Source organism: Artemia sp. Qi Xiang Cuo, chromosome 18, assembly GCF_049724085.1.
Source record: "Artemia sp. Qi Xiang Cuo chromosome 18, ASM4972408v1, whole genome shotgun sequence".
Lineage (NCBI taxonomy): Eukaryota > Metazoa > Arthropoda > Branchiopoda > Anostraca > Artemiidae > Artemia > Artemia sp. Qi Xiang Cuo.
The window spans coordinates 48,974,637-48,999,090 of record NC_142811.1 but is presented as its reverse complement, the minus strand read 5'-3'; the positions used below and the strand labels follow the sequence as shown (position 1 = coordinate 48,999,090).

At 35.6% G+C, this 24,454-nt stretch overlaps 1 protein-coding gene across 2 annotated transcripts in view; it reads right to left on the bottom strand.

The window, feature by feature from the left end:
- Positions 1-465: 465 nt before the first annotated feature.
- Positions 466-24,454, bottom strand: part of Dg (Dystroglycan) — an 85,359-nt gene continuing 61,370 nt past the window's right edge. For both annotated transcript variants that reach the window (XM_089104352.1, XM_089104353.1), the window contains exon 2: positions 466-9,488. In XM_089104352.1, the coding sequence (XP_088960478.1) occupies positions 7,121-9,445 (2,325 nt within the window). In that variant the 5' untranslated portion in view covers positions 9,446-9,488 and the 3' untranslated portion in view covers positions 466-7,120. The remainder of the gene's footprint in view (positions 9,489-24,454) is intronic.

Genomic DNA, 24,454 nt, shown 5'->3' with positions numbered 1-24,454 from the left:
GGCGAATCTCCAGCATTTTTATTGACGGGGGGGGTCAACTCCCCCCCCCCCTTTCCACCCCTAAACGACGCCCCTGTCTAGAGGCATATTGTTTTTTAATCCTTTTAGTACTGCCCATAACTCCTCGCTTCTAAACTGTCGAATATTATTTCATTCTTTTGTATATCATTTCCTACAGCTCTAGCACGGATTAACACATCCTTAAATTTTTCAGCGCATCTCTCATTAACGCTTTCCTAATCACTAATTGAGGCATTGCTTCCATCTTTTACTGGGACAGGTCCAGACTGGCATACTTCCTCTCAATTTCTTAATGTGACGATTAGCCCCATCTTCTAGATCCTCGGCAATTTTATCCATAGCCTCCCTTTCACACCTTAATTCACATTTAAATGCCTTCTCTATTTCTCTTCTTTCCTCTTATTCTCATGATATCTATCACTCAGGAACTTCTTGTACAAATTTATCTTCCGCCACTCTAAAGGCGTTTCCGCTAATATTCCTTGCAGGCCTTCCAACGCAAAATATTTTCCTAGAATTATTTCGTTCATCTTCTACATTGTCAAGATCTAAACCGAAAAAAACAACTATAAAACGCAGTTAGCACTAAAGGTTTTAAAAAACGACCATTTATTATTTAAGCAAGTATACTGTAAAACAACAATTAAAAACAAAACATGTCCGAAATAAGGTCAACTACCTTTAAATAAAACTCCAAAAACACTAAGATTAGGTAAACAAATCAGCACTATTAGCAAACAAGGCCGTATCCATGGCGGGGGGGGGGGGAACCCCCTCCCCCGAAATATCTTTCCGACTCCTAAAAACGCAACAAAATTCATATAAATAAATTTCTGATGTGTTTTTAAAGTTTTTTTCTGTATCCCCCCCCCCCAACAAAAATCCTGGATTCAGCCTTGATGGCATTTAACATTATATGTTGTGATTAAAAATATTATTCCTTATATCTAAAAGGAATAAGATATGAAAATTCGTACGATAACCAACGAATTACCCTTGAAATACAGCTTAATCCAAAATATAAGGAATACAAGCATCGTTTTTAGTAAAAATTAGAGCAAACAATGTAAATCATGTTAAAACTCGCACTTAAAACATTTCTTATGCTCTAAAAACTACCAGCTTCTCATATGGAAAAAATGTAGTTATTTTATATTCCATGTATCTGATAAAAAGGGGAAAAGGGTAGAATCATATTGGTACGATCAACAGCCGCCAAACGTGCGAAGGAATAACAATGTTGAGAATAGTGAAATTCTAATACGGGAGCACATCGCTTTTCTGGCAGACATACTTATATTCTTTATTTTCATGCGAAAATAAAATTTTGACAAAACAAATTTTTGTTTTAAAAAAAAGGAAAAAATATTTACTTTTGACTCTCTTAATCAACATAGTGGTTTAAAAAGCCCAGAATACAGGTACTTTTGCAGTGGAGAAATTCAATGATGAAGAGAGGCCACAAAATCTTTTGCAGGGGAGGGGGCTAACTCCAAACGTTCTTCCAAGGGTGAAAAAATAGCTTTTTATTCTAAATAGCTGTATTTTTAGAATATTGCAACATTGCGCACCTTATATTTATTGTTGTTTATATTAGTGTTATTAGGCCATTAGAAACTCGTATCTCCATTTCTGAGACAAGAAAAATTAAATTAGCTATGGATTCTCCGTTCAAACATTTGTAATTCAGCATTACAAAAAAAGAAAAATTTCTTCCTCGCCTGTGGAATTTTGCTAAAATGGAGATTTGTCCTTTTGATACCAGACTGACGATAAAAAAACTAAACTTTTCTAAAAAAAGAAAAAAAAAGAAGAAAAATCAAAATTGTGCATCTGGCACTCAGTCAAATTTGTAAGATTTGACCTTTCAATTTCTGCTTGTAATAATTTCTGAGGTCACAGTGGCCAAACATGATAAAACGAGAAAACATAGGACAACGAGGCTATTCCCGCCTTGACCAAAGAAACAAAAAATGTAGATATTTCAGCCAAGACCTTCGCTTTTTTGTTCTCATTTTCTTCTTTTTTTTTTTAATGGCTATGAATAACCTCATTTTTCTGCTATGACCCAGGTTTTCTCGTTTGACAGTTTCTACACACCTCAGGAAAATTCCAGAGGAAGAATCCACCAAAGTAACACACTTTTAAAAATCCTATGAAAGGTAGATACTTGCGAGTCATCGCGACAACACCAAAGAAGTGAAGTTATGTTAGTACTGATGAAATATACCAAAATATGATGAAAATATCAAACTTTAGTAACAAAATTATGGGAAATACAACCACCCAAATCAGGCCACCCAAAATACATTATATCAAATACCTAACCTAACCAACTATTTAATTAAATAAATAACGATTTAATTAAATAATTATTTAATTAAAATATAACAGCAAAGTAGTTTCTTTCGCTTAGGCTAAGCTGATTATCTCCGAGTGGACACAGACAACCGCTTTCATTACAGATCAAGAACAGAGTGGTCGCCGAAAGGTATTTTATTAGGATTAATCCGAATTAATTAGTAAAAATCAAAATTATCTCGATTATTTATGGCTTCACTACACAATAGACTACGCAGAAACTGAATTTATTCACTAACGTATTTTATACTAACCATGCCCCAGTAAGTTATCAAGCAGATTATTACGAATTTCCAATAATTTTTATTACTAACCGTTTTTTCTTTTGCAATATTCTGTCAGTCAACAAATATTATATTCCATAATTGTGTTACCAAATACTAGGAACGTGAATATCCATGGCTGCATGTTTCGAGTTTGATGTTAAACTTCTAGGGATTTTCAACCTTAAAGAATCCGATTAATTAGTCAAAAAGTAGGAAGTCTTTGTAGTGGCACCCACTGGGAAGAGGTGCAATTCCCTCATCCTTTGCCCCCTTAACTAAAATACTCCTCCCCCTTGATTTTGACTAACGCACATTCTTTGTCTTCATTAAAAAGAAAAATCCTCCCCCTCCCCCTACGTTTCGTAAACTGGCACCACTGAGTCTTTTAATGTTAACAAAACTGACCAAATCTTTTACAGCAATGTGTTTCATGTGCAAATAAGTAAAAATTAACACATACCATTTTCCGAATCCTGTTTTATTATATTTTTTTCCCGTAATATGCTTAGATTTTGGTTGAAGATCATTAGGTGCAATGAAGACAGACTAGTAAGTGCTGCTTATTATCAGATGTTGAGCTATGATTCGAAAAGGTCGTGGCCATCCCAAATTAGGTCATTACTAGAAAGAGTGGGAATGGCTTACTTATGGAATGACGGTCTTGGTTCCCGTGATCTACCAACAGATTTAGTAAGTCAGGTACAAATTATCTTAGAGGGTCAAGAAATTCAGTATTGGCAAGGGCTGGCTTTAAATTCTACTACATTGAATCAGTATAATCAGGCTAAACCTAGTTTTGGAGAGGAAATTTATTTTAAATTCAATTTACCGGCTATGATTTTATGTCGATGGATTCAGCTTAGGGCGAATTGCCTTCCAATCCAGAGCAGGCAAATGGTTTTCGACAGGGGGATAGTACATCCTGATGGTCGGTATGTGTGTCCTCTTTGTAGGGATGAGGACGAAGATTTGGACCATTTTCTCCGAAAGTGCCCGGTGCTCTCTGATTTAAGGGAAAATTACGTACATGGGATTGTTTTGCTGCTTCCAAATATCTTACAAAGTAGTAATCCAACCACAAGATTTCGTATTGGTGCGTACATAGAGAAGGGATTAAAAAGAAGGAAATGTTTTTGCAATTAATTATTATTAATTATATGGAATTAAAGTTATTTTTTTTTTGGTATTTTACCAGAAGGTATTTTTCGCTATGTATTCATGTTAATGTGTGTTTGTAATTTGCTCTGTTGTAATTTTTCTATTTTCATATTTTTTGTGTGTATATGGCTCTTGGGCTTTTTGAAATACACGATCTATCTATGTGAGCAGACGATTGCTGGCATACCAAATTCAGAATGCACGCAAAGCTTCCCCAGGCCATAACTACAGTCATTATTAAGATAACATATGTAGCGGCTCCTTATGTTTATTCCTAACCATGGAGTCCAGATCTTATTCTCAGGATCAGGGCTCACCATTTTGAAATTGATACTAAATCAAAGGCGGGAAATTTTTGGGACATAAAATTTAAAACAAATAATCAAACGGTTGCAATAATTTTGTAATTTTTGAAATTTCATTTCTATTAAATTCAATAGAGGGCGCAGTTGGCAAAATTGTGTGAATAAATGAAAAGTTTGGCCTACAAATCTTTGGCAGACAGGAGGGGGAGGCTAATCAAAATTTTGCCCCGGGGGAAGATAGGCCAGAACCACCACTGTACTAAATACAAAATATTTTAAATCCTGTAAAACACTTTTTAGAATTTTCTTAAATAAATCACCCCCGGGCATAATCTACCAACCAAGCTCTTCCCGTCAAAGCTGGTACCTATGGTTATGATGGCTACTATACAAGGTAATTTTTCTCAAGCTTTCTCTTATAGTAAGTCAAGATCAACTTTAATACGGGCCAAGAGCAAATAAAACATGGCATTTCAGGAACAAATAGGGTCTTTAGTCCAAAAACAAGTAAATGAATATCTAATTAAAGCGAGAAAGGAGAAACTTGGAAGCCATAATTACAAATTTCTGCACACTCTGAGACTCTTCTTAGTTAGAGAAAAGCCAAGCCAACAAAATTCTGAGAACACGACAATAAAAAGAGCCTTCATTTTCCTTTTAATAAAAAAGAAACCCAATTTACAGTGGTAAAATTATACTATAAGTTTAATTCGCAAGACTAAAAAAAATTCACTCAATCATAAAAATAAACGCTGCATAAACAGTCAAACAAAAAGTTTCGTAAGCATTTCTTTGGAACTCGAGACAGGGAGGGGAAATCTAATGACCAAAAGTTTCAAAAGATGTCTATTAGCTCCATTAAAAAATGTATGCTGTAGCACAACAATAATCAAAATAACAATTAACACAATTTATGGCTGCCAAATAAGATACTGATATATTGGTAATGTGTTTAGAGCCATGTGTCCTAGAGGGTAGTCTTTTTGGGGATGAAGCTAAAGGTCGGGGCCCACCCAAAGACCTTCAGGTTGCAGGAAACTGACTTGTAACAAAACAAAATGCTGCCACCCAGTGCCGTCAATTCACGAAAATTAGAGGAGGGACACAAAATGTATTTTCTTAAAATTTAGGGGGGAGGGGATCTTGCTTTGTTCAATTTTTCCAACGAAAATACAAGAAGGGGCATTTTTCAATGAAAATATTCAAAAAGATTTCAAATATCCAAAAGAGTATATGCTCCCCCTCCAATTAATGCTACTGTTTCTACCCAATCCCACCTTTAAATCTAGCTGTTTTCGGCCCTCGTTTTTCTCTAGGTTCGAGAGGCAGCTCCCTCTCTGTCAACAGGTATACATCTCCAAGCGCCGCCTGTTTCGGCACACCGTGCTTCTTCGTGGAACGCATGGCACACATCTGTCGCATGTACATAATTTTTTAAAGTGGATGACCCCTTGGTATTATTTCTACGACAAAGCTTTCTTTAAAACAAAATCGACTCTATCACGTCGGCGCCAAATGGAAACGATGGTCTTTGCAATTTTGCGGGATGAGACGGTATATGTTATTCGATCCTAGCTGCCCGTATAGCACAAATTTTTAGGGCGATACTGAGATGACTTTATAGTTAAAGGGAGTGGGTTTCAAAAGGATATTTTTATCACATATATCCAATTTTTTGCACATATAGCCCTATGTTCATTAAAATCAAATAAGAGTCGCCACGAAAGAACCATTAGGAGATTGAAAAGGCATATTTCAGTTCCGAGAGGAGCCAATAAGTGATATAAAAAACGCAGACAACTATAATGAAATAATTAGACTAAATTACTGATAGAAGAGGTTTAAAAACGAAACTTTATTCTTAAGTAACGTAGAATTACGTTACAAAAAAAAAAAAAAATCAGAATTAGTAATGAGAAATTCAGAAATTAGAATTGGTAGTAATGTAATGAAAAATTCAAAAATTAAGAAAAATTATAGAAATTGAAATTGAACAATTCAGAAATTGAAATTTTTCTAATGTAAATGACAAAAAAATCCGTTTTTCAATTAAAAAATTAGTAGTAATGAAAAATTCAGAAGTAGTAATGAAAAATAAAAATTCAGAATTAGTAACGTTGAATAGTTACAAAAAACTTGTGTTTTTTTGCATATGAGATCGTTATTAACAAGGTTTCCACTTCGAGTGGAAACCTTTTCAAGAATATGGCCTTTTTTTAAAGTATAGTGAGATAAAATAATAAATGTAAGAGATTCTTTAATTTTTTGCACTGTAGCGACACCAACTCCATAGCAACATAGCAGATTCGAAAGGTATTATTCTAAGATACATTCTAAGACCACACTGGCTATACATGACGTACGAAACAACGAAGAAAAAAAAATTATAAATGAGAAATAAAATCAAATCGCCGAGAAAACGAGGGTAGTGTCAGCCAGTGGAACAATATGAAGCGAAAATAAGCAGATATTTTGAAAAGGAAATATCATTCATTGTTAGATATTTTGAAAATCTAACTTCAAAGGTTAGATTTTTTTTCGTTATATTATTTTTCCTTAGCACTGAGGATGATTTGGCGGAGGTCCTCTTCGAAATATCAGCTTATTTTCGCTTCATATTGTTCCACTGGCTGACACTACCTTCGTTTTTCTCGGCTATTTGATTCTATTTCTCATTTATTAATTTTTTTTTCTTCTTTGTTTCATACGTCATTATTCTAAGAATTCATTATTTTTTTAATTGGGAATTTTTTTTAATTGCGAATTATTAGGGCTGTGGGTTTATTTTAGAGGGATTTCCAGGGTTTCCTGTGGAATAGCGAAAATTTTCAGCAAATGGAAGTGGCAACACCGGTCGCTGCTTGTAAATACTGAATAAGACACAGACACAACAACTTACATTCAAATAGGATATCTCGATTCAAATAAACTTATTAAAAAGCAATAAAGACTTATAAAGTAAAGGCAGTGAGATATGAAAGTGCCGCAATATGTTTTTACTCACAAAGACTAGAGTGCTTTAAAAGTAGGATATCTATCACTTGCCCCGTTTCGGGGCAACAACTCCCTCTGCTCTGGAGTGGGACTCACTGACGAATGTTTCGGTGTACCGGATCTTTTATATCCGGGAGGGAGAGTTGCTCTCATCTCATCACGAAGAATTAATTTAGCCGGAGGCTCTTGCTTATCATCTAGTTCTTCAGCAAATATCACCGGAATGCCTTTAGAAATAAATGTCTGATGCTCTTCAATATACATCTTCCCAGATCTTTGTCGTCGATATAAAACACATGCTATAATAAACGCAATTATTAACATGCCAGCTATTATTAAACCAGGAACAATAAATGTAAACAGATAATCTTCAACTAAAGACCCTACAGGGCCTGCTGGAGGATCTTGCGTAGACTCGTCAACTGGAATACCTCTATAGGTTGGGGTTGTCATGCCTAAGCAAGTATACGTTGGCTTAAGGCTAGCTAATAGAGGAGTAAATTCTTGATTGAAGAAAATGTCACTCAAATTTTTCGTCAACTGTCCATCATTTTTCAACAGAACACTTCTTAGCACTTCAATCTCTTCATATGGGCAAGGGTCGTAAGAAAGTGTTTTATTCAACCAGGTGACTGAAGTTTGTCCCTTGGACTCATGGAAGTCTGGGGTACTTTTCTTGACGGATTTGAGAACAATGCTAGACGTATTTGTATCTCCAAACGCTCTAGCCAAAGTCTCCACAAATCTTACCTTGCCATGGGCATTCCTACTGAAGTCTTCATATGGTACATCTAAATTGATCGAAAACTCGACATTAAATCGCTCATCTTTTGGCCTCTCTTCAACTACAACAATCATACTGTCAACAACAGACGAGCCCTGAGAATCAGTACAAACAAGGAGATACTCACTCCTGCCAGTGTCTTTTAGCAAAGGTACACCGTAGAATTCCTGATTGGCAACATCAAATTGTAACCAATTTGAATGATCTAAGGGATCACGATCCATTGTTTGCAAGGATAATTTCAGGTTTCGAGTGCCACCATCTTGGGCATCATAAAAAGTATCATCAGGGACTTGATATCTTAATAATTCTCCAGCAACAATTTTTATCTCATCCACTTCGTTTCTTTTTTCAGGCGGTGTGTTTTCTGGTGCCCTGGTCGTTGTGCCAACTGTTTGACACACTCCAAAATACACCACATTTGCCGACTTCAAATGCAACTGGGGTGCCATCAATTCCTCTAGTTCAGGTACCACTTCACCATCCACATCAATTATCATTTCCATAATATCTTCTATTTCATCTGCAGGACACATTTGTCGATTTAAACTCCGATTTGTCCATGTCAGCGAAAGGGGTTCAAAACTATAATCGTGAATATACATATGTTTACCAATTGATTCTTGGGTTTCAAAATATTTTGTAATTTGTTTTATAGTATGTAAAAGTAAATCATGCTCTTTATTAAAACCTTCAGTGCTATCAGGGTCAACAGTGAATCTCATCACAAATTTATGATGGAAAGTGCGCGATACAGGATCTTGTCGAACAACAAAATCAATTATTTCCTTCACTTTAGCGCCACTACTATCGGTCGCTTCAAGGATGAATTTATACTTCCCAATATCTTTATCTAGGGGCACTGCACTAATAGATTGCTTAATAGGATCAAATCCAATCCAAGAATCATCATTCAATTCAGAATCGTCTTCGGTTTTAAGCACTAGGCGAAGTAGCCTACTATCGCCATCTTCGAAATCACGGAAAGTTTCACTCGGAATTTCGTAAATAAATACACTTCCAGCATTCACAGCTAGTTTTTCAAGACGCTTTTGCACAACTGGAGGAGAATTAGAGGGTGGTAGGGGAGGTAATGTCGGTGTGGCTTCCGTCGTTACGACCATGGCTGCGATAGTCGATTGAATTGATGATGATGTTATTTCTTCCTCTTCTTCTATAATAGGACCATCCCCACTATGTCCTCTCTGTTCAGGGAATACAGATGATGGTTCAATAACCACTGGTGAAGGTTCAACAACGTTAACAGTTGGGGTAACTGACGGCAAATCGAACACGGGGGACACTAGGTCAAGAATCGGCTTCTCTTCAGGAGCCTCGTCCTCTTCTTCAGAATAGTCCTCATAATAATCATCATCACCATCATCATCACTTCCAGCCACACCAGAACCTTCTACTTGCCGTTTAGGCCTGGTCAGGATATTAGCTGACCACTTTGTTACACTTATTTCATCACCATCGTCAAAACTAATGTCATCGTTAATATTAGCTGCTAGCGTAACTGAGATCAGTAGAAATAGCGAAATTCTGAAGATCATTTTGATGTCAAATCGTTGGTCAGACACGCTTCTAATTTAACAACTGGAAGAAAAAGAAACGAAATCAGACTATTAGCAAAACATTTGAAATAAGGTGAAATGATGTGCCCCCAGAGAGTAATTATAACGATTTATTGAGTTTTTTCATCTTTTTTGCGTTTTTTTTTAAAGAATGTTTATAATTTGTTGAAAAGATCATAGCTGTTTTAATAAAACTGGAGAAACAGCAATTCAATTTTTGAAATTTCAAAGTTTTATGAAACTAATGCGTAAGAATCCGTTAAACTAGTTCGTTTACTAATGAAGTTAAATCATATTCTATTATCTCTCAATTCAAACAAAGTTTGAAAGACAAAAACTTTTATTCTTATTTATTTATTTTGTGTTTTATGCCCAAGGCCGTATCCAGGGGGAGGGGTTAAAGGGTTTCAACCCCCCAACCCACAAAAAAATGCTTGTCCAAGTCGTTAAAAACGTAACAAAAATGAATATAAAAAAAATTTGATACTTTTTGTAACCCTCCCCTCCCCCGAAAAAATTCTGGATTCGACTCTGTTTATGCCCTTACTAATTGGCATTGCAATATACTGCTCCTTTTTCTTCGTAAGAAGACGAAATCTTCGTACTAAGAAAAAATTTTCGTTTTATTCTTTGCCGGAAAATAATACCCCCACCCCCTAATGTGCAAATATAGCCCAAATTTGTTTCTAAACTATTATACATTCATCCTATTTTATTTTATTTCATTAGCATCAACCAAACTTGACTTTTTAGAGAGGTCCGGATAATGGGATAGTACCATATAAACATGTTTAAGACAAACACAATTAATCCTGGACACATGGCCAATTCGATTTTTCCTCTAGCGACCTCCCGCTATTCTACTCCTCTTAATAATGGGAAACATATTTTTCTTTGTGTTAGATAAAACAAACTTTAAGAGTAAAAACATACACATATTAAGAAAAGCGAAGAGTATTAACAGGGTGGTAAAAATAACAGTATATTTTGGCCAACGTCTCTTAAGCTTCTTTCGATTTGGCAGCTAATTCAAACTTAAAACATTACAAGTGCGTCAGACCGGGAACTTCTTTAAACTAAGAAAGTCGACTTTAAATAAAAAAAGAAGAATAAAAAGGGAAAAAAACTAAAAAAGGACAGTGTGGTAAGAATAACAACATATTTTGGCCAACGTCTCTAGAAGTTCTTTCAATTTGGCAGCTTACACAATCTCAGAACATTTTAAGTGCGTTAGACCGGAAACTTCTCTTAAACGAAAAAAAAGTCAACTTTGACTCATCGGCAACCTGAAAACGTGATCTTTACGATGTCTTCATTTATATCTTAAGGCTGTGGCTGGCAAGATGATGGAAGTGATGACGACAATAATTACATCCTTATATAGCCTCAAAGAACAATGCAGTGAAGGAGTTGCACGTTAGGCCACTTTGTACACATAAAAGTTAAGGACTAGGGCAGACAACATTAGACTTAAATGTAAATATGGGCTCAAAAACTCGGGTAGGGCAAAATGCTGTGTATGTATACAACAGACAGTGCACAAATTCTAAGTGAAAAGACAGAGAAGTGACTGTTTATATCGCTGCAATAATTTCTCAAATGTGAAAAACAGTAAATTAAAACTTAGGAAGAACCAATATATCTACTAAATGACTTGGGTAGAATCTATCATTTGTTTTAGATATTTTGTTTAAAAGAATCGAAAAAAGAGCCTCCTAAATTTTGACTTTTTTACATATTTGGCATTTTCCTATTTCGATTTTTGGTACTTTGATTGCAAAAAAAAATCTCCCCCTCCCAAAGACTTTGAAAAATGCCTTTTTTGTGGTTTTTCCGTTAGAAATATTAAAAAGTAAAAAAAATTTGCACCCTAGATTTTGGAGAATTTACCCCCTCCACCTACATTTTTTCGAATTGGCACCACTGGTTGCAAATATTGATATCTGGAACCGGTATTTTACGGTAGCTGCCACGGTCAACCTCGTCGGATAGGATCACCAGCCCCTATGAAATGGACACAAATGAGGCAGAATTGAAGTAAGATGGACTTATGCCTGATCTGCCTCTCACTCAATCGGAATATCTGTCTTGGCTCTTTCTACAATTAGCCATGGCTTAATGCCCAGAACTACTTGATTTTAATTCAAGTACTTGAATTAAATTGAATTGACTAAATGACTAACATTGACTAGATTGACCTGAATTCAACTATAATATATCATATATACGAGGTATTCCAAACAATGGAATATTACTTTAGGCACCCAAACTCGATAGAGCTTTTTTTAGCCTTTTTTTTTTAGCATTTTCTCTTTGTTTTTTTAGGCTGGTTCTAGCTCGACAACTTATACAGCATTTCTCCTATCGCTTAAACAGCCATTCAGGTGTAGCAATTTAATTGAGCTCAGTGAATGAGAAAAATAAGTGATGGAAAAACTTATCGCGGAATTTGGTTTTCTTAGATACATTACCACCCACATACCGTGACCTGAGAGCGAAATTATCCTACCGCCCGGAAAACTCATTACGAGAAAAAAAAACGGTCGAAGATTTTTATCAATCCCTTTCGAACCCTTCAAAGTACAAAAGTTAAAAAAAAATTAACTGAGCATCGTACAAAGTCCCTACAGAGACAATTGAAAAAAAAAAGAAAAAGTATTCCAAAAATGGCAGAATATCTAAAAAAAAATCGGTTTCTTATGGAATAGGATAATTTTCCTTTCAGATCGTGACACATATTTTGATGTTAAATCAGCATTTTAAATATACAGCATTGCAATGTATCATGGCTAATATCTACAACAGCTAATTCTCTTCTTCCAATTGTTCCACACAACTTGCTGTGCTTTAATAACGAAAAACCTAATTAAGCAAAACTTAGAGATTGTAAATTTTCATTATGCGACAAGGTACCAATATATTTAAATAGCGAATAAGTAACAAATTTCTATGCAAGAAATTTCTAAATAGCTTGGTTTAGTACATACATACCTACACAATATTTGTTTAGTACTTCTAGCGCAAACAGATATAACCAATATCAAGATAACAGCTAACGGTCTACAATAAACTTAAACATAATGAACTATATTTACGTCTGAAGATCCAACATGGAAAGGTTTCGACTGGGGTGGCGTGCCTGGCTTGAGGAAGTGAATATGGTATTGGATAGTGACTTTTGCCACCCATTACAAAATTAGAAAAGGAGGTTCTAGAATTTAACACTCTATCCCCAAAATATCAAAGGTTATCTTTTTTTTTTTTTTTTTTTTTACAAATAACGCCCTTTCCGTTAGTTGGACAATTATGAAATGCAATCCTTGTAACGTCGCAATTGTGAACCTCCGTGTTCAGCTAAATGCCACAGAACATATATCCACCGATGGGTCAACATCTCTAATTGCAGGAAAACAAATTTGAAAGTAATTTACCAGAAGCAAGTCATGGATGAGAAATGGCAGGCCAAAAATGAATCAATTCTCATTTTGCCCGCCGACGGCAAATCTTGCGATGCGTCATGTCACCAACGAATCTACAGCCGCAGATATGAGAGCAAGGCGAAAACGTTAGCCATAAAATTGTCCCGTTCTCACATTGAAAAAACCAAACAGATTCACTAACGCTTCAAGGCGTCATCGTTTTCATTCCTACGACCGGAAGAAAAGCAGCATATAGATTTTTTACTGATAACAAATTATCATTAACATAGATGAGGAAAATTTTCGCTTTCTCCCATTGCCGTTCTTTCAATGGCAAGTCGCCGAAGCGTCCGTAGCTGAAGTCAGAAGAAACTTTTACTAAGGAAAATACAAAACGCAAAGGAGAAAATTACATAATGATTAGCTTTAAGAACATAGCACTTTGACTTTGTTACCATAACATCACTTCTATCTTCGTCAGGTGTTGGTTCTCCATGAGCATACCCATTAATGACATTGGCCAAACATGGCTCTAAGCGCGGGCGCTTCAAAAGGTTGAGGAAAAGGTATATCTTAAATGTTTTCCAAAGGAACTGTCTAAGGATAATTTAAGGCACGCGTTTCACTGATCCTATATAGAACAATAAGCCGTACAAAATGTGGCTGGATCCGACTTTTTGGGGTCTCAATTCAAGAAAGATTAAACGGCTACACAATTACAGGAGAAGCATGATAGATTGCTGAAGAATGTACTTTTTGGCTATATCTTTGGAGCCAAATGAAAATCAGGTCGTCCTCATATGGGATGATAAGAGGTCAAAAGACATATTCATAGAAGGGGTAAAGATGAAGGCTTTGAACAGGTTAGGGTGAATGAGAAGCGTGCAGCTGTGTTGGCCTCTAGGAGCTTAGTCGTTCTAGAGTTGTTAATAGCAGTTTTAGAAGTATTCGTCAGCATTGAAGACCTTAGAGTGTGTCTTTAAGGTAATATAAAGTCTTTGACATCGCAAAATTTAGGAGATGAAAGGCGGAGGAACAGTGATAATTATCAGATAGACTGAAGAGAAGTTACAGCTCATGGTTGCTCAATGCATATTTCAGTTTTATGTCAGACCAAATGCTAAAGGGAAAACCTTTTATTTCCAGGGTAACGATACTCCTGGCTCTTTCTAGTTGAAGTAATAACTCGTGGCTCCCATTAATAAATCATGCACAAGCATGACAGTTAAGCAAATGCCGACACTTAAAAGGGATGAACTTCTAAACAATTTTATTTATTTAGAAATGGTGACTTCACAAATCGTGGGTAGAAAAAAGCCCAACAGAACCCAACGGTGACTGAGTACCAGGGGCGTAGCTACAGTATTTTTACTGGGGGGAGGGGGGCTGCTATGAGGGCTGCTATTGAAGAATGTGCTATTCAAGCGGTAGTGAAGAAAACACACATTAAACAATCATAAATATAAGTGCTGGTGCCCGGCTTTTACTAAAACTGTCAGCAACGAGCTGCTGCTGACGACTGTAGTATAGCTTAAACAAGCTTTCGGGTGGGCGAAGATATATGTCATATACACTCGCCTTTTTTCAGCCAGATTCCCCACTAACGGCGCAGTACATATCCCTTCTCCACTTCTGCCAACCCCCACGCCCAACACAGGATGCTCATTCTCATAATTGAAGCAAGCTCTATTCTAATAGGCCCAGGTATCGTGCTATTCATTTGTTCGTAATTTTGAATGGATTTTGACTCTGTAAGATTTAATTTCTTGTACTAAACTTGTAATATATGTCATTTATTGAAATATTATTTATGACTTTTTATTAAATTGATTTTTTGTGGCTTTGCCAATTTGTATTAATAAATAGCATTGATTTCAGCGGGCTACATATCAAAATTCATACCAAAACAAAAATCATAGGCAGCACAATGGCGCTTTCTCAGCAGATACATATACAGGATAAGTAAAGTATTACCCGCAAAATTATATTGTGACATATTCCCCACATTTAAAAAGCGGCTGTATTTCAATTTTAAAATTACTCGACAAATAAAGTTAGAATTATCAACTTTTTCCTTGAGCATTGTTTGACAAAGAATATCCAGAAAATCCGAATAATCATTGTTATCATTACGGCAGAAACCTTAAATTAACAGAAAATTACCAGGGATGCCAGTTGGAAGGGAGAATATTGACTCCTAGAGCTTGAAAATTACCTTTCCCTTTGTATCTTTATTTTTAAAGAAAACGAATTCTATAAAATTTAAACAAAATTTTGTCTTGTTTAAATCAGTATATGCAAGCAAAGCACGGTCTCCTAGTACTGCATGATAAAACTGATCACAATAGAAAAAGAGAATGGGTTGGCATCGCTTATACATACAAAAAAAAAAAAAAATCTAAATTGTGAGAAAAATATACATATTTTGTTTAAATTCACTTTATTCTATTGCAGTAGACATTTCGTACAGCCTGCTGATGCAGAGATAAATGTCCCATAAGTAACGCTGGCGTTGTGCGAAATGCGACTAATTTCAGTCATGATTCTTAGCAAATTTATGCCAATTTTCTTTTTGGAGAAAGATTAAAAGAAATATTTAAAAAAGCGAAAATGGAGATAGTTCTACATTTATGGGTTAGTATGTGAATCCGAAACGTAAGGAATAGGATTTTATCTCCGCTTATAAGGCATTTCAATGACAAACGAGAGAATCAAAATTTTAATTAAATACTGGAAATAAAAATTGAAACAATCGAATGATTCCTGGAGCGAATCCCTCTCTACCAAATTCCATGATGAAATTACAACCGATTTGACCTATCTAGCTATTGTAAGAATATCATTATAAAAAGCAGCATGTCTTATTTTCTTTTTCAATGATTTCTTTCTAATTCAGAAAATTATATTCATTGTATATCTACCTCCTTATTCTTCAATGATTCATTTTTTGTCCTATTTGCAGAAGTAAAAAGTGTAGCCTATTCATTTCCACTTTTGAAAGTTTTAAAACAAGAGAATCTAATTTTGAACTAATAAAATGTAGGAAGTATAAGTACCTTAAATATCAGGGAAAGAAATTGACCTGAGCAAATATGGCGAAACAGGAAGCATAGAACATTTTTAATTTTGCCATTAACTAGGTTCACATTTTTACTTGATGATAAGGTTTCAAAGGCAGTATATTTGGAAAAATATTAATGTGGAATATATTATGAAATGTAGGCCTAATGGACCCCTATTTTTCCCGTTTTCCTTATGTTAAAAACGAACATGGATTAATTAAAAACAAAGTACCTGCTCAAAGTAAAAAGCAAATATGACACTTACAACGAGCTTTTAAAAATTTAAAGCTCCTAAATAAATTATTGTTTTTCCAAATTATTGGGGGGAGGATAACTGCCACTCCCCCCTTAACGACGCCACTGCTGAGTACTACCCGCTAGGCATAAAAAAGGCAAGATAGTTTAGAGGCGGGCCCAAGATAAGAGCCGCCACTCGTTGCTAGAGGCAACATTTTTAACAGAGGAGGTACAGGCTGACTGTTCAACTATTGATTTATCAATAGTTATGAACATGGATTAATCAAAAACAAAGTACCAGCTCAAAGTAAAAAGCAAATTTGACACTTACAACGAGCTTTTAAAAATTTAAAGCTCCTTAATAAATTATTGTTTTTCCAAATTATTAGGGGGAGGATAACTGCCCCTCCCCCCTTAACGACGCCACTGCTGAGTACTACCTGCTAGGCATAAAAAAAAGGCAAGATAGTTTAGAGGCGGGCCCAAGATTAGAGCCGCCACTCATAGCTAGAGGCAACATTTTTAACAGAGGAGGTACAGGCTGACTGTTCAACTATTGATTTATCAATGGCCATACTCGAATATTTTTGGTCAGGAATAAAGTTTGAAACTTCATTCAACGTCTCAGATTTCATCCCAACTAGTATTGCTATTAATATTAATATATATATATATATATATATATATATATATATATATATATATATATATATATATATATATATATATATATATATATATATATATATATATATATATATATATATATATATATATATATATATATATATATATATATATATATATGTATATGTATATATATATATATATATATATATATATATATATATATATATACATATATATATATACATATATATACATATATCATATATATATATATATATATATATATATATATATATATATATATATATATATACTATTTGATTGTCATTATGTTTTCTGACCAGAGTGACATGCACTTTGTGTCACTCTATTCAAAAACTATATTGGGAAATTATTAAAAACTGGCAAATCGAAGTAAGAAAAAAAAATAGTTACTTCGTGGACAAGGCCGTACCCAGAGGGGGGTTTAACAGAATTTGAACCCCCCCCCCCGAAATGTGTGTTTGACTCGTAAAAACGTAACAAAAATGGATATAAACAAATTTTTTGTGCGTTTTTTTAGTTGTTTTATTGTAAACCCTCCCCCCCCCCCCGAAAAAAAATATTTGAGTAAAACCCCCTCCGGAAAAAAATCCTGGGTACGGCCTTGTTCGTGGATGAAAGTTTATAACTGATATCGGTACTTTCGCATAACCAGGGCCCCTCTAAAGAAGTCCAACAAGAGATGCTACAGTCAAACGGGAAAGATCCAATGAAAAACTTGTTTTTACAAGATGATTCAATACACCGTAGTAGAGAAATCCATTGTATAGCGTGGTTGTAAGATATTTAAAGTGTTGTTCTTTGGTGTTTTTTTTTTGGGGGGGGGGAGGTGCCTAGGTTAGGTTACGTATTTAATATATACTATGCTTTGCCCCCCGCTCCCCCTAATTTGCAAATATATAGCCGAAATTTGTTGCTAAACTATTATATAGTCATCCTATTTTATTTTATTTCATTAGCATTAACCAAACTTGACTTTTTAGAAAGGCCCATATAATGCGAAAGTACCCTAATATATTTTCTTTAGAGAAAGGAGAGAAAGCAACACAAAAAACTTCAAATGACGTTATCATGTCATAGTACCGAAACAATTTCCACGCAAATCAGTAATTTCCTCGGGGAATAAAAGTTCATAGGACACATTCCACATTTAATTTCGAAGGAAATCCTCATTCCAAATCGATATTTGTTTCTCGACAAAAAGACCAAGAGCTCTAATGTCAACAAACAAATTGAGTATCAACCAAAAGAAATGAAATGAAATACACCCTGGTGATAAAATACATAGACGAGAAATTGGACGCAATTTTAATCTATGGGCGTAGATGTATCAGTTTATAAAAGACTTTCTATACTAGACATATATATAAAAGATTCACTATAATAGCGTCTCTCAAGCTTTCACTTTAAAATTTTGTTGCACGTCCTTTTCCCATTTCTTTTTTGCCATCAATGGCTATCATTATAATCCATAAACTAATAAACTAATTAGGAAACCTTGACGAATTATTTTGAAGGCAGCCAGAATTTGAAAGCAGCATAATTTGGAAATTTCCAGTCAGCAAGTTAGAACCTGATGCAAGGAACACCTGATTTTTACTCATTTCCCAGAGGATGTGTTTTGGCAGGCTCCTCACGCTCTTTCTCCCATGCCACTAATAAAGGTTTTCCTAAAGTGAAGCAGGCAAAACAGGCTATTCGGGTCCGCTTCCCTATTACCAATAATCAGGTTTGATGCTTGGTGAGTGTCAAGCTGCTCGCGAATTGCAATGTTTATTTTATACTACATGACAGGGCCCTATCCAGGATTGTTTTTGTTTTTTTGTTGTTTTTTTTTTGGGGGGGGGGGGTTACAAAATAATTTTTCGGGGGGAGGGAGGGGTTTACAAAAAAACTTCAAAAAACATCACGAATTAGTTTATGTTCATTTTTGTTACGTTTTTTAAGAGTCGGACAAACATTCCGGGGGGAGGGGTTAAAACCTTCTAACCCCCCTGGATACGGTCTGGATACCTAGTGTCTAATCAGGGAATAAATCCATATTTACAGATTGAGAGAGAAATAACTTGTAAAGTTTAGAACAAAATAACTGAAGTTGGTAATACTAACAGAAATGTTTCAGAAACAATGCACTTTCTGAAAATTTATCCATTTCCTTCATACATAGAAAGCTCCTCTATTTCTGAAGACTCTCAAGGAAATCCAGCCTCTTTCCAGAGAGCATGGTAAGAATAAAATTTTCTAGCTTTAGGCTGGAATCGATACTTTAAATTAGATTTATCCAAGTTTGTCGCAGAGGGATAGATTTTGTGAACCACTTTTAGAGGAATCCTCTCTCCCTCCCGTGTTAAGGTACAGAAGAGTTAGCATTTAGACGCATTTCCATACTTTTTGTAGTGCAACTCGTATTAGGGTTTTTTTTTCGTTTAAATCCCTAAAAAAGATACGTCTAAAGATATTTCTTCAACTATTTTAAGCACTTAAATAATCAAACATGTAGAGAACAAAATGAAGTTAATATCAACTAGACCCCGGCGCCACGCCGGCGCATCGATCGAACGCCGCCAACGAGAGGCTCGGTTGACCGCCACTGAAGTGTAGCAACGCCACCAGCGCGCCGCCGCCGACAGAAGCGGCGGCCTTTGACTGACTTTGAAAGTAGAAGTGACCCTATAACTACGGAACGAACTCCTTATATGGGCATAGCCACCCTAGGGAGAATGATTGCGTAATCGGTCAATGACCTCTTTTTCCAAGGTCGATTTATTTGATGTTTCTATGTGTAATAACTCCGGAACGAAGGTTGCACATGCGCATTGAATTCTAACGGGAACAATGTTATCGATCTAGGACTCGAGAGGGAAGTGATTTTCCGAGAACTTGATTGCATAATCAATTGTGAATGTTATGATCCAGAAATAGTATTTGTTGTTGTTGCTCTCGCCAAATGCTATGAGTGTCTCGGAAACAGTTAGATCATGTGTTTCCTTCTCAGCCAATCAGAGGGCTTTGTTTACATATTAGTGGCGGAGTGAATATAAAGAAAGGATTCTTGTTATAGTTTTATTAGTCTGTGAATAGAATTCAAGGAGTGAGAAGAAGAACAGTTTGACTTTACTCATTTGGATATATATTTTGGATGGCGATGAGTGGAATGTTTACCCTATTAGAAGTTGATAGTGGAGTTGATGATAATGGTACAAGAGCACCAAACATTGTGGTGGAAATTGCGAAAGGATTACGTCTTTGTCTGGAATGGGATGCAGTATATGCAAGATATGTGATATCCTTGAGCAAATTTAAAATGGAGGATCAATTAGGTTTTGCCGCTAAAGTTGTTATAGCACATGTGAATAGACTTCAATGTGCTTTAAGTGCATTGGTGAAACATATTGAAGACAATAAATAGTATCGTTAATTGTACATGCTCTGTATTATTGATGTTGTTGTAATTATTCAATAAAATTGTTTCGAAATTGAAAATGTTCTCTTTCTTTTCTGGTTAGGGATAACGAATCAGGGTCAGTCTAGAGTCAGCAGTTGGAGTGAAAGGATTGAAAAATTAATAAATTTGAGAAAAAGAGAATTAGATCAAATCTAGTGTTTATGGAAAAACATTTGATTTTGGATGATGATTTTCTCAAGTTATCTCTTAAACGCAGGATATTCTCTTGTCATGGAACACTTGACAATATACTGAGGAGTGATTCTCCCCCATTGGACTATTGTATGAAACTTTTAAAATGTGACTCAAATGCTTATAGTCAATTTATTGTTATGTTAATTGGAACAAAGCAGAATCATATTGTGAATATACTTTTGAAAATATTGCCAATGGATTCAATGCAGATGGTTCCCACCATCCTTCGAACGAGGTACCGTCACGGAGCTACTCCTCTCTCCCCCATTTCCCTCTCAATGAATTTTTCGAAGGAAGAGGATCAGTTTCGTGTTATCGGTGAGTGAGTTGACATCGGAAACCCAAAAATGTTCTATATATGTCCATTGTGCATGTACACTCTTGGCAGTTGGAATCAATGTGAGAATTGTACAATTATTGATGACTATAGTGAAAGTGCAAATTATGTAATCCATGTAAATTACATAGAGGCTATGCAGTACAAATTAAAGGATGTAATTCATGTCTTGAGGAGGTGTGTGACTCTCACCCTAGAGGACACCTGTGCTCCAATTGTCACTATGATAAATGTGATCAGTGGGAGAGTACTTACCCCGCTATGATTGGAAAGAATCCTAAACGTAATTTTAGTTTATTTCTACGAGATTGGTATCGTCGTGGATTTAAATTATTTTGGGAAGAGGAATCTGGTCTATGATTCAACTGTTGGGGTAGCAAGACAATCTGGTTTCTACGTAATCGTTGCGATGACACCACCTACTATGACTATAAACCAAGTGATTTTTATTTTTCAGTTACAGAATGTGATTCACCATTTGAAAACATTGTATGTGATATTGCTTCAAATAGACAGATTGAAACTCGTGAATTTCATAATATGAATGCAAATAGTATCATTGACTATACACAGAGATATGACAAGAGTGAAGTTACATTGTACTGTAGAAAATGTGACCCTGACTTTGCAGTCAATCAAGATCATTATACAGTGAACCCAAATAATTTACCAGCATTAGTGGTTCACGACAGTTGCCTATACATCAAAGATGAAGAAATCTAAAGTGAAGATTTAAAGACATTGTTGTATATATATGCATTTTATTAATAAGCAAATTCACAAACATTTTTAAAGCACTTTACTCTTAGGGCACTGAAATCAATACTATATATGTCAGAGAGGATATTTTCCACTAGAAAGTCATTCAGACGAGAATTGTCAACGTAAATGTGGAGAAACTGCTTGTAAGTATAGCCACGACATCGAATCACAATATATAGTAGTGCATGGAAGCCACAGCTTTTAGTCGTTAGATCCTGAACCCTCTTCCGATTTTGAATAATAGTTTTCCCACTGCTCTCAATATAGTTTCTGATGTGAGGTGGGTAGAATGTATAGGGTAGACCAAGAGGATCAAAAAATTCAATCATTTTCATTGTTTGAAAGATGCACAACCAATGATCCGTCAGCACAGGCGATGGACAGCTATTAACAATAATTAAGGTCTTGTTGACACTTTGAATTTTTCCAAGATAGTCCGAGGGTAGACACTAGGATTTGTACTGAGACATGTAGGGATCCATATTAAATACATTGGTTATTTGAGTGGTGTTCGTGGCACTAAGTCTAGTAGAACGCTGCCTTTGGGAGTGATTTCCTAATAGGTTTCATATTAATTTAGTGAAATTAGTGCAATATTCTCAGGCAATGGATCAGCAAATGTACACTCTAAACGCACAGTCCCTGTTCGTACTATACTCATATCCTGTGTGCCCGACAAATCCAGTACAATGATACCATGTGTTTTAGCAAACATATCTTCGGTTATATCATTTTCAAATAGATGAGTCATGATCTAGGGTTTGCATTGTCATCTCATAAAATGCTCTATAGAATTTATCAAAAGATAGATTGTTGAGTGGGATGCGGTCTACTTTACACACTAGTGATGAAAGCCCAATAATATCGAATTTATTTGGGCATTCAGTCCATGATCCAATTGCACTGGCGCCTTTTACAAATGCCAACGCTAGTTTTGACGGAATTTCACCATTGATAAAGGATGAATCGGTGAATGTGCGTGAGCCCTTTGCAATATGACGTTGATTGGTGACTGTATGAGGAACAAGTAGTTTAATATTATTTCCATTGGCTCTCAGTTTTTCCACGGCCAAAGCAACAGAACTCATGGCCTGTTGTTTGCGTACATGAAGTATTGCCGAGGTGAGGGAGAGACTTACATCAGGATTGGCAGCAAGTTCTTTTCTCAATATGAAATTGGAGGGTGCAAGCGTTAGTTTTATATCCACTTTAACATTGGGCGGCATCCATTGGGGTCTATTAAATATTTCATGATATATTTTTCCAACTAGATGTAATTCACTAGCTGTAGCATTTTAAGTGCATCTGTACTGTCAGTATTAGCAATATATTCATATTAATTGGAACTGCCTCTCAATTCTTTGTATGACTTGAGTGTCATCAGATTGAATTGCATATAGCTCGTATAATTTGATAGATAGTTCCTTGTGATCACCAACGTGACAATGATGTAGACATTGATTTTAAGAAATAAATTTTGTAATATACAATTTTAATAGGATATTCAATCGCCCCGTATTGTCTTTGTATTATCAGATTTCATTACTTTCATTTTTAAATCTATAAATGTTGAAGAAATGTCCATAAAGTAGTCTTCATTAGAATAAATTTGAAAGTGGATATTATCGGAGAGGGGATGTTGTGGATAAAATTGTTCATAGTATCCATGCTTGACACACACATCGACATTTTCAGCATTGAATAGATTCAATGAGGCGGTGATTGAAGCTTGAGAATCCTTATGTGGTAGGTAGGACATTTTAGGAGAAGAAATCTAGTTTCGATCTAATAATTTTCTTTCTGGGGCCTCTGTTTACAGCACGTGTCGGCTTTTTCCTTCTTTTCTTTGACAAAAGGGACGTCTTAAGTTTCCGACCTGAGTCGAAACTTATGAGGGATGCAATGTTTCTTGACCTTTGTAAGCCTTTACTATTTTGTTTTAATTTCTCGCCAAGGGTTCACGCACTGGACTTAAGATTTTCCGAAGCACTTTTTTAAAATCCTTGCCAGAGCCCCAATCGTATAGTGTAGAGTATGCAAAATCTGTCGCAGCCGGTACAAGATATTTTCTAGCCAGTGGTAGTGAAGAGCGAAACAGCTTAGCAAACCAACTGCCAAGACCGTAGCCAGACACTGACGAGCGCCCTTTGTAATAGTCCATTCCATTGCCGTGTTGTCTTGGGCCAAGAGTATTAACATAGCAGTCAATATCAGGACAAGTGAATACCACTTTTTTATTAGACATCTTGCTTTTGAACGATGGGTCAAAAGTGACATGTAATCACAGCCAACCCTTTTAAAATTGCTATTGGATCACCCAATTTGGTTCTTAATGTTAACTGACAGAGTTCCAAATAGGAAGTGTTTACGAGAATATACTGAAGATGCTTTATATTGTAGTGGTGAATATGTTCTTGATTAGTTTTTCTTTCAAGAACTCGTAGGAGGTGAACATTTGAATTACAAACCCGAGATGTTTGCATTAATGAAGCGTAGATAAATATACCGGTATCTGTGGTGAAGACAGGCTGGTCGTCAGCAAAACTGAAATTAGGGTTTCCGGCACTTTTACCATTGATTATTTTGAGCTTAAAGCCAAGAACATCCTTTAGATTATCATTGAGAATAACCTTTTCGCTGGCAATAGGTGAACTAATATAGATCTTACCCTCCTCCTTTGAATAGTTGAAATGAAAAGCACCCTTTATTACGAGCGGAAATTCTTTTATTAATAGAACGACATAAATCATTCATACAGGTGAGTTCCTCGTAGGGTAATTCAATATATCGATAATTCAACTAATTGATTTTTTTAATTTGTTCCTGATCACTTGTTGAGGGCGGCGGCCAGTCAAAGGG